General features: G+C 27.7%; 1 protein-coding gene across 5 annotated transcripts in view; it reads right to left on the minus strand.

Annotated features, from left to right (window-relative positions):
- Positions 1–653: 653 nt before the first annotated feature.
- The window catches only part of LOC107444126 (nonsense-mediated mRNA decay factor SMG8), a 62904-nt gene continuing 51360 nt past the window's right edge, over positions 654–12197 (minus strand). For all 5 annotated transcript variants that reach the window (XM_087153322.1, XM_087153321.1, XM_087153319.1 and 2 more), the window contains 4 exons: positions 10416–10474; positions 7961–8140; positions 7385–7510; positions 654–3959 (listed from right to left, as the gene is read on the minus strand). In XM_087153322.1, coding sequence (XP_087009448.1) covers positions 7399–7510; positions 7961–8140; positions 10416–10474 — 351 coding nt within the window. In that variant the 3' untranslated portion in view covers positions 654–3959; positions 7385–7398. The remainder of the gene's footprint in view (positions 3960–7384; positions 7511–7960; positions 8141–10415; positions 10475–12197) is intronic.

Consider the following 12197-nt stretch of genomic DNA (forward strand, 5'->3'; position numbering starts at 1 on the left):
AGAAATTTGAGATAATATATATGATATAATAATGATAAATAAAATAACAGAGATTTTACTAGCGGTATTTCTTAGGCAAAGAGCAAAGTTTTGATGCAGTATGCATAATCATGTAAGTCAAAAAAAAAAAACTTTTGGAAATAATATAAGGACTTACATTTAGTGAAGTAAAAAATATGAATATAAATCTTAATGTAAAGAGAATTTTTTTAAACCATTATTTATAATTACTTAAGCTATAAACATTCAACATACTCGCAGCAGTTCTCGCAATAGCACCATCTGTTGAAGAATTAGAGAAGTATTTTTGCCATCAGCGGATATTTTATAGGCAAATTTTTTTTTTTAAATTTCTTTACAAATACGGAGACATTTGAGAATATTCAGGTAAACAAGAGATAGTCATAAAATACAGGAGTCTTCATTAAAAAACAGGAGACTTGGCTATTGATTTTAAAGAAAGTGAAACAAGTTTCTGCTCAAAATATTGTATTCAGTCAAGAATTAATGTATTTCTTGGAAATCCTGAAAAACCAATGAATGTATAAAGATTTATGAGCACAGCATTTTATTATTATTTTGTAATAATTGATTGTATCATTATTTTTTATTTGTGTCAAAAGAATTTAGAAAAAAGAAGAAAAAAAAAGAAATTTTCTTAAGTCCAAAATATTTATTACACACTTTTAGCTACAAATGCTTTATTCTATATCAATAAGAATAAGACATTAAATTGTACAGAAATCAAATATTACACAACTCAAAGATAATAAAGAAAAAAAATTTTTTTTTTAGAAGTTGTTGGCATCAGTCAATCCAGTACAATTAAAAGTATTGCTTCAGAGAATGAAAGAACTGAGAAGTATTTATCTATACAAAAAAACAATTTTTTATTTATTATTTTTAACTTCATTAAATAAAAGATAAAGCAAGGCATTTCACAGGAGTTATTTTGCAGATACATAATTTTTTTTAAAAAATTAAATCAGTGGTTCCCTACCTTTTTGCCCCCCCCCCCAATGTGGAATGCCCTCCATCTAAATATTGACTGCCACTTATCGCCCTTTTCTATCTATTTCTCGCTTTCTTTTTTTTTCATTTTTTTTTTGCTCAAAAAAACTTTAAGCAGTAATAAAACCAAATTGAAAAAAAAAAGAAGAAAAAAAGGTAATTTTCTTAAAAGTTTTTTTAAAATTATTTTTTCAAATGAACAGACATTTTAAGGAAATTAATCAAAACAGGAATACATATTTCTTCAATTAAAATCTGGAAGAATTGAAAGTGTTGATAATTAAAATTTGAAAACTCTATTGTTCATCCTTAAGACTTTCTTCTACTTTCAGTTAAAGAATGAATGTTCGCCAGAAGTTCACTTTCAAGCAAATGTTCAACCATTTTTTTTTTGTTTTGTTCAGAGAGGATCTGTAAGACAGATTTTTGTTTAACCATAAATATGACTAAAAAATTATTTTAAAAAAACTATTCATTTTTTTAAAATTTATTATTTTTTAATTTTGTAATTCCTTGTCTAATCATATGGTTTTGTATATATTTTAATTTCAATATACGCTAGCTTTTTATTATTGTTTTAATTTATTTTATTTTCAATACTCATCACCCCATTGAAAGTAGAAATCGTCTAATTCACCCCCAGTTTGGGAACCACTGAATTAAATATAAACTGTTGCAGGGTTGTCACTCAAATCTGTAAAAAAAATTTTCCTGTGTTTTCCCTGTACATATTATACACAATATATAAAAAGGAAACAAAAATTACTGTGCTCTTGTGTGCCCAGTATTAAAATTTTAATATTGGGCTAACTATATTTATTAGTTTTAATTTCTAAAAAAACAGCCGAACATACTTAAATAATACTCTAGAAAATTAAATACTTTAGTATAGCTGAAATATCATGGTTAAATATCCCATAGAATACGCTTTGAGTGGTCACCATTTTTTAAAAGACAAAAATAAGAAACAAAATTCCCTGCATTTTCCCATTTTGCAGGGTTGGCAGGTTTTTGACATGTGACAGTTTTTGACAGTTTAAACCATGGTTTAAACCGTCACGTGAAAAACCTCACTGTCAAAAATGTCGAAAATGTCAAAAACCTATATTCATATGTGAAATTTAATTAATACATAAAATTTATATATTTTTTATAAAGGTTAGTGTTTCTAAATATGTTCTAGAAAAAATAAATTTAAAATTTTGAAGAAACACTTATATTTTGAATAGTAACCAAAATCTTGTACTTAAAACTCACATCTTTTGTAATATTATGTATTCATTTTCATGTGTTATTGAAAATCTGCAGTGATATTATTAAGAAATTTATTTATAACCAAATTTAGCGTATAGTATAGATTATACAAAAAATTAGACATTTTTAAAGATAAACATTAGCAGTTTTGTACATTAGACATCTTCTTTTAAAGAAAAGTCTTTTTAATATTCTTTTAAATCTTCTTAATAATCTTTTTAACATAAGACAATACAAATTTAAGTGCTTTCTGTTAAATACACAGAGTAGTTAGTGTCAATTTACAGTATATTCAGCCTATTCATTTACTATGCTGAAAATTTAGTTTATCCAAATACTTGTGAATTTCATTTTGCTGAATACGATATAGTTTTGTTGATTATCTAAATATTCAGCTGTTGAATAATTACTTATTGCTTTCAAGATATGCATTATTTGTATTCTTAATACAAGTGGAGAAAAAAAAATTAAGAGATAAAAATTGTTTTAAAATGATAAGTGTAATAATTATAAATAAATATAATGAACAATATGAATTATATTTATCATTATTTATAAATATAACTACTTTTAAATTCAAATTAACATACTGGATAATAAAGATATTCGGTATAACATTAAAAAAAAATTTTATACACTTGTATCAAGTTTGTATTTATACAACATAACTTGTAAGTTCCTTATAAATATTAGTTATATGTTCCTTATATGTCAAAAATGCATAGTAATAAACTTTTAATTTTCTTAAGTATCAAAAAAAAAAAAATTTTTTTTTAAATATAAGTATTTAAACAATTTTTGTGCAAAATTTTTCTGCACATGCATTTGAATATAAATTTCTGAGATTTTAAATCTGTTATTTTACCTTAATTTTAATTAAAAAATATTTTAAAACCTGCTGACCTATAGTATAATTAAATTTCAATCTAATGCATGGCAACTGTTGGTAGTTTTGAAGTTTATATATTTTCTTGGCAAACTTCAGTTTTTGACATTTTTGACGGGTTTTTGACGGTTTAAACCAGTATTATACCCTTGTCATGTCAAAAACCACTTTTTGACGTCAAAAACCCAACCCTGCCATTTTGTAAAGAGAAAAAAAAAATCTAAATTTCCTGTTATTTTAAGTGATTTTTAAATTTCCTGTATTTTCCAGGTTTTCCCTGCGGACTGGCAACCCTGTTAAAATTCCCTGTATTTTCAAGGTTTTCTGTATTCTCCCTGTCGAGTGGCAACTCTGTATTGCCTTTTATTTTTCCAGAAATGAAAGAGAAAAAACAATTCTAGAAATAGGTACAGAAAAAATTAAGAGCATGGAATATTTTTTGAATTAACTCAAGACGTTTGACTCAGTAGCAAAGATAATAGAAAGAAAGAAAAATTAGTAGTAAACCTGTTTTACATACAAACAAAAATGTCAAATAAAAATAAATATTTACAAAAAACAGCTCATAGAATCCAAGTTGTTTGCTTTACAAATGCATTTTTTTTTTTTTTAAAAAAAAAAGATTAAATCTTTTTCTCAATTCCAAACAAATTTTAGCTGATTTTTCTCTCTGAATTTTCACTATGTGGAGATTTTTTTTTTCCCTCTCCTAAAGCACACTGACTGGGGAGGAGGTGAGAATCTCATTTCCGGATGACCTCTTGACCATGACCTCTTGAAAAAGAGCAGGGGATAACTGGTAGAACAGCTTTAAAGAAATAAATTTAAAAATTAATAATAAAACTGAAAAAGAAAAGAAATTTAATCTAAGCACAACTATAGTCTGTCTATGGTAAAAACTCTCTAATTTCAAATATCTGACTTTTTTAAAATTTGATTTTTCAGGAATATAAAGTACGTTTTTGAATCTGATTTAGTAACTCAAAATATATTGTCTGCATTAATTAGCACATTTGTTGTGATTGAGTTCTATTACGTGAAGGACCGATCATTAGATCTAAAGTTATTCAGGGTGGTCCATATTTTGTTTTTCACACTGTTCTTTATTTTGTGGAGGATATAAAAAAGCATTGATCACTTAAATCACAAATATTTGGTAATTTCTTAGCATTTATTAAATCACTGTTGAGAAAAGCACAGAGTTTGAGAGTTAAAAGAACGAATTCGTAAAAAGTGCTTTAGAATAAAAAACTTTTTCGTGTCAACATGAATTAAAACTTTTTAATATCTCCCCATATTTAACCAAGCCAATTTTTTATTCAAAATCATTTTGAATATTGGTGAAAATTGTGTTCGCCAGTTAAGTTTGTTCTCTAAAAGTAGTGACTACAATTGTAATAAGTACTTGCAATTAACTACAAAGAAAACACATTTTTTCCGACCACTGGATAAATGATAAATATTTTTGGTGCTGCAAAGAGAATTTTCATTTTTTAGCAAATTTTACAAAAATTATTAAACTTAATATTTTAAAATTTAATTCATTTTAAATGTAGCTGTAAATTTCATGTTGCATTTCATTTAAATTACCAAATACTTTTATGTACTGAGTACAAAATATCGGATAGATTGGTACAAACCCATTTCTAGAATAAAGCAATAAGTTATATAAGAACAGTACCAGTAACGAAATTTTCTGGAACAATTACCTATTTATAAAGGGTGTTTGCTGAAAAAGTTGAAACTATTTGATTGGTTTATATGATTCAGAGCATATTCTACTGTCTCCAGTTTTTAGAATAATGCAACTAGTTGCAAAATTTGATGAAACAATGACTTAAATATTTGTACATTACTAAAGAAAATATTTTTAAAACTAATGTTTCTTTCCCACTTTTCATTCAAACATTCATACACATATTTTTTAAACACTAGTTTATATTTCTAAGAAATTCAGTTTAAGGATATTTTGTCAGGTAAGAATTTGGAAAAAAAAGAGTAAAAGCTTAAATTCCAAGCAAGTTAATACAGTACAGAACCCGTTATCCGGAAATCAGAAAACCGCAAAACCAAAAAACCGGAACACGAAATTTGATAAATTTTCCTGCTATTTTAAAAAAAAAAAATTTTCCTCATAAGATTTTTGGATTTTTCTTTCTTTTTTGAAAGATGTTTACCCTAGCATCATTTTGGAAATAATCATTAGTGTATTACTTCGTTTTTTCAAGCTTATTTCCAAATATTTTTTTTTTAGTTTAGTTTAACAATAAAAAAAACGACTTTTTGTAGCGATTCAGAAAACCGGAAAAATCAGTTATCCGGAATGGTGATGGTCCCGATCGTTCCGGATAATTGGTTCCCTATTGTAAGACAAGGAAAAAAACCTCAAGAATTAACATTTAAACTTCTGTATGATTAAGAAATAAATTTAATCTAGTATTTAAAAGAGTATGCGACTGTGTGCAAGATAAAAATATTTTTAAAAAATTGATCAGATGAAATTAATTATATTAGTATTGAGCAATTTGTAAAATAAAAGTAAAAGAATCTTTCATTTAATACAACAAATCATTTTAACAAATAATATGGTCAGAAGTTGCTTGGTTTAAAAATACAATGTGCACTTTTCGTTTTAAAAAATCCAAATTTTAATAAAAATAGTGATTTATGAATGCTTATCAATAAATTCTTCATTTGCAATAACAATTGTAACAGCTGAACATAAATTAAAAACATATTTTATAAGCTGTTATTCTGTTATGAAAGAGAATTTAACATCATGTACGTACACAAGAATGTTTACAATATATCTACTTGAAATTGTGGAGTATTAACCTCCATGGCCCCCCTAGAATACTTTATATATAAAAGACCTCATATCTAGATATGTATGAACTAGAAAGTGGAATATATATATAAGGGTCAAAATTTCTTAACAAAAATTTTGTAAAATCAGGCACATACGGTATAACTGTATTTTTATGAATAAAAACTTAGGAACTATTAGTTCTATCAACTTGGGTCTGGTTCCAATCGTTGGTTTCCTTGAAAATTTTAGGGGAAAAAGTTTTTTTTCCACTAAAATAAAAAAAACAACAACGTCAAATTGATTCCTTACAAAGAACCTCAAAATCCTGATTTCTAAAAGCAAATAAATAAACTGTCTTACACAAATATAAATTGGAGTACAGAAATTAAATTTAACAGGGTGCATAGCCAAATCTTTCAACAAAAAATAGGCCCCTTTTAAGTACTTTTCAAGCACTCACAAAATATTTTTAAATAATATATACATCAACAAAATGCAAAATAATTTTCAAAGACTTTATATAATCATGATAAAATAACTAGTTTAAGACAAAGAGCTCTTTTCTTAATTATATTAGCCTTTATAAAAAGATGAAGAGCTTTTTAGGTTTGACATCAGAGGGCGCAAAATGAAGCCTGAAATGGAGAATATCTTGCAAAACTCAGCAGAGTTGCACATGAGAAGGCAATAGTCTCAGGTAATATCTCAGTAGACGCACGTGTGGATTCGCAAGTATTTCATAAAACATGTAAAATGATTGGCGCTTGCATACGCTATGGAACAACGGTAAGCCAAAATAGATTGTAGTTGAATGAACTGTGAAAACATTGAATAGAACAATGTGAAAAGCTTGAAGAAAAAAAATCTCATTTTCGAAAAGGAAAAATTAAGTACATTTTAAAAACACCCAATGAAAAAAAAACACCTTTAAGATCTTTTTAAAAACACTACACAGCATGTTACATACTTAAATAATTTTTTTTTCTTTCTTAATGGCCGGCACTTGGCCCTATTTCCCATTAGAAAAGCTACTCTCTAATTAATACTTAGTGGGCACTTGTGGTTAAGCCATGGTGGTGGAGTAGTCTCGCCTACGTCATACAACCACTAACCTATTTATAGAGCATGTCAAATTCACACAGAGGAAAGGACATAGAGTACACGGAGAGAAAAATTTACATCAATGCCTATAGCAGGATTCGAACCAACATCCACTGGCCCCATAATTCAGTACAGTAACCACTAGATAAGTGATTGGTTCTATATATACTTAAGTAATTTTGTCTGTTTTTAAACCAAAAGTATTCTTTTGAAAGTTTCTAGTCCTAAACTCAATTTCTAAAAAAAAAAAAAAAACAATTGAGAAAATTCCCACAAATAAGCTTGAAAATGAATTTCAGGGTGAGAGAAGAGAAAAAATATACCTTCGTTTTTTTGTTCATCGATTAGATTGATGCTCAGCAATGTTATATGTTCCTTTTAAAAGCTTGCATGCAGAGACAGGCTCTCTGGGTGGAAGATAGGGACCATGATCTCCTTCATACACAAATCTTTGATTCAAATGTTAAGGAAATCAAATAATTACAGCACAAATGAAATGATAGCATAAATGTGCTCATTTTCAATGAATTATTTAGCAAAATTAGGCAGAAAGATAGCATAGTTAGAATCAGAAATTAATTTCTATACATTATTTCATGCCTCCGTGTTCATTTTCTCATTTCAAAATTACCAGTTCTTTGGTAATCAGAGACTAATATTATTAACTTTTTTAGGGATTTTATTTGCTTAAAAATAGAGTTCAAAGATTTTTTGTTTAATAGTGAAATTAATGCTGCATATTTGGATACAAAATGGTGTCATTGCATTTTTCTCCAAGTCAATTCTAGTTTTACTGCTACATTCAATCTTATTCATATTGAAAAGATCTTATTCATATTGAAAGATATTCTTATTCATATAGCCAAACATTCTTTAAAGAATATAGTAAAAAAGGATACGGCAAGCGTAGGACCCAATAAGCTGACTGTGTCAGTTTCAGTGGTTCATTAATTGTAGGAAAAAATATTGGGCAAGCCTCTGAGGCTGGCTGAACTTTCGGATGTAACGTCACGTGAACAGGAGCTTTTGGAGTGACTACGTGAATTCGCATCAACTGGGCCATTTGAGGTTTGGAAGATCTACAAGAATGGAAATAAAAAACAATAGTATACATAATAGTATATGTAAAAGTACAATAGTATATATATGGAGCCGGGATTGCCTGGTTGGTCGGGCACTGGACCAATGTCCAAGAGTTCGATCCAAGCCGGCCAAAGTCTCCTTGTGTAGTAAATGGTGACTGATGCATGTTAAATCTGTTGAGTCACTAAGTCCTCCACATTCCCATAACCAATCATACCTCTGGAGGTACTGATCTAGGAGTTTCCTTGCAAAAATTTTCATTCGATATTTTATGTAGTTATTACTATTTATTTTCACATTGTTTTTAAAATCCTATATCTTTAATACGATATTTTTTTATTACAACTGAATCTCGAAATGAAAACACGCACATTAATAACATCTTTTTCAAGAGTCCGATTTGAGTGATTTTGCCATTGATTTTTTTTGTTAGTTACTGCTACTGATATCACTATTTTTTTTTTAATGTGATGATTTATAAAAGCGAAAGAGGAAGTAATTAGCATGCTTAGTTAGAAGTTATTATAACTGAATATCAAAATGAAAACACACATTAGTAACACCTTTTTCAAGAGTTTGATTCAAGTGATTTTGCCGTTGAAATTTTTTTTTTTTTTTTTTGGAAGTTACTGCTTCTCATTTCATGATTTTTTTAATGTGATGCTTTACAAAATGCGAAAAAGGAAACAATGAGTGTGTTTTCATCCTACAAAATGTGAGGATATTGGCAAAAAAATTACATATTCAAATTAAAAAATTTTTTTTAACCGAAAGTTTTTTTCTTTTTGAAGTTTTATTATTTCTGTTTTTTGTTACTTTAAATTAATAGCATGTATATTTGTTATTTTTAAAAGTATCTTTCAGAAAGATATTAGTATTAGAGAGGCATGTTGCAGAAAGCCTGAAAAAATTCTGCCATCAGTCAGTAAATCTTTTTTTTTTTTTTCTTTAAGTTTCAAATTTCTTAAATTTTTATTCAAATATATATATATACAAGGTCCGGCTATTAATTTCCAGGACTCATGGAATAACTCAGAAGAAAATAAAATTAAACACATAGCCATTTAATATTATTCGAATTAACCCCCATCAGCCGTAATGCACGTCTGTGCTCGGCTGTACAAATTTCGGATAGAAGTTTTAAAGTCCTCTTTTGGAATGCTCTTTAATAGTGACGTTACAGTTTTCTTGATGGCTTCGACATCTTGAAATCTTGTCCCCTTCAGAGAATTTTTCAGCTTAGGAAACAGTCTGCGGGTGCTAGGTCTGGATAGTATGGTGGATGCTGCATTTCAACGACACCATGCTGGGCTAAGAATCGCCTCACAGGCAACGCAATGTGTGGAAGCGAACTTTTTCAATTTCTTCCGGCGTGCGTAACGACTGCGACCAACCTGTGTGTGGATCATCTTCCACGCTTTCGCGCTGTCCCGAAAGCGTTTAAAACATTCAAAAGTTCTGGAGCGACATAATGCTTCCTCGCCGTAAACTTGTTTTAATCATTTGTAGGTTTCCACAGCTGTCTTGCCCAATTTGAAGCAACATTTAATGTTTATTCTTGCTCTATTTTCACTTCGACAATAGGAATTTAAGAGCTATGTTTTAATGCGCTTTTCTACGAGAACCACTTACTTCAGTATGGTGCCGATTGCACTGCACATGCGCAAGAAAACACTCTTCAATATGCAATCATTAGCGCTATCTTCCGGCTTTTCGTTCTCCTACAGTTACGTCAGTCCTGGAAATTAATAGCCGGACCTTGTATATATATATATATATATATATATATATATATGCTTAAACACAATAAATATATGCATAAATTTTAATTAAATAAAAATTATGATAAATAAAGGACATATTAAACAAAGAAGGTTATACAAAATCAAACTAAAAATTACTGGATTCTTCCATGGCAGATTTCATCACAATTTAAAAGTAATATATTAATGTTAAGTGAGAAACAAAATGAAATTGATTTATTACAAACAAGTTTATTTATGCAAAAAAAAGATAAATAAATAAATGAAAATAAAAATAAATTAAACATAAAAAGCAAAAAATAAAAGAAGAAATTTTTTTCACCCACTAGTGGTTTTCTTAAAACATTGAGTTCACATGACATGATTATTTATGTTATTATAATTGTTTAGGTAACTTAAATTTTTATTTAGTTTATACAACACTTTTTAAACTAAATAAGAAAGAGAGGTGAGAACAGTATCAACAAGATTATTAACAATCTAAAAAGCATTTTTAAAAAAAACTTACCTGCACGGGCAAGGGAAATAAAGTGGCATGTCAGAACTTGTAATTTTAGATGCATTATCCTAAAAATGCGAACAGATAAATAAAAAAATTAAATTTTAAAAAAAATCTAAAACTATAAACAATATGAGAGTAAAAATTTCAGATTTATTGATATAACTTTTAAAAAGCTACCAGGTTAAAAAGTAAGACTCATACTTTTAATTTCCAAGCAATAAAATAAAATACAGATTTTTTTCTCCTTTTTTAAAAAAATTAATAAAAAAAGTTATTGATATTTCTTGTTATAGTTTTCAGAACCGACAACAATAAATATTGATATTTCAAATACTAAAAATATAATTAAATTCCTTAAGTTTCCTTTTGTGTGAAAGCAATAATGTAAAAACATGTATTTTATGCACATAAACATACATTTATTCAGCAAAGATCTTTATAACCAAAACACGAAAATATGAGCCTTTGCATTATATAGAATTTTGTGCTATTTTTATCACTTTACATATTATTAAACTTGCATATTAAACATCCCAATGTACATAAGGAACAGATCAATAATGTTTTAAAACAATTTTTATTATTAATACTTTAAACAAAGTACAAAATAAACACTTAAATATTCGTTATTTTTAGAAAATTTTTTTTTTAATTAGCAAGTACATTTGAACTAACAAACAACAAATGTATTATTATTGCTGCAAGAAACAGTACACAACAGTAAAGATCTTAATAACGAAAACACGAAAATATGAGTCTTTGCACTTTACGTCTGTAAAGTATGAGCCTTTTACTTTAGAATTTTACTTTGCGTATCATTAAACTTGCATATTAAACATCCCAATGTACATAAGGAGCAGATCAATAATTATATTTTAAAATAATTTTCATTATTAATACTTTAAACAAAGTAAAAAATAAACACTTAAGGCCGTTGGCACCGTTGCCAGCTTCAATCGACGTCTCAATGTTATTCTATGGGAGAACATAAATCACTTTTTCTCAATAATTTACAACCTGACAGCTCAATGTTTAATATTAATGAATAGATCTCATTTAAACAAACATAACTAATGTAAAAAATTATTTTAAAATTCTATTAATAATTTTTAAAACGAGTTTAAATGTGATTTTAGAGTAATTTTCAAGCGTTTTTCAAAGTTACTTTTTTAGCAAAATTCACGAAATTTTTTTAAAAAAAAACATATAAATACGTAGTTCAAACGTAATTTCAGCAATATGAAATTATACATTAGGAACTATTGCTAAAAAATGATTTTTTCCGGGGTATGAAACATTTTTCTACTCTGAAATCGTTCTTCAGTTCTTCCTTTTCTCTCCAGGAGGCTATCACTCAACCGTGAAGAAATCCCCCAGGCATGAAGAGGGGAACATAAGTGAATTTTCATGGTTGTCATAAATAAACCTGTGATCTTTTTCGTAATGGTGGATTTCAATGGTCGCCAAGAAACAAACATTCACAAGAAGCATAGTCCTTGACAAGAAGTAATCATTTACTGAAATGAGTGATTCAGATCTTATTTTCCTTCACGGCCTAAGAAAATCTTTTTCAAGATTGAAATAATGTTTAACTATAAACCGTGAGAGTAATTAACAAATAATTCACTCGTTTAAATAAATTGAACATTAAAGCCATTTTAAATTTTTTGGAAAAAGATCATTTCGTTTACAAAATTTTTCCTATAGTTTTTTGAAAATTAGCAATTAAAAATAGTTTGTTCGGGGCAATTTTTTAATATCTCCTTTAAATTACTATCTAAATATTTC

Source organism: Parasteatoda tepidariorum, chromosome 10, assembly GCF_982258835.1.
Source record: "Parasteatoda tepidariorum strain Cologne lab strain chromosome 10, Ptep-v5.0, whole genome shotgun sequence".
In the NCBI taxonomy this organism is placed as follows: Eukaryota; Metazoa; Arthropoda; class Arachnida; order Araneae; family Theridiidae; genus Parasteatoda; species Parasteatoda tepidariorum.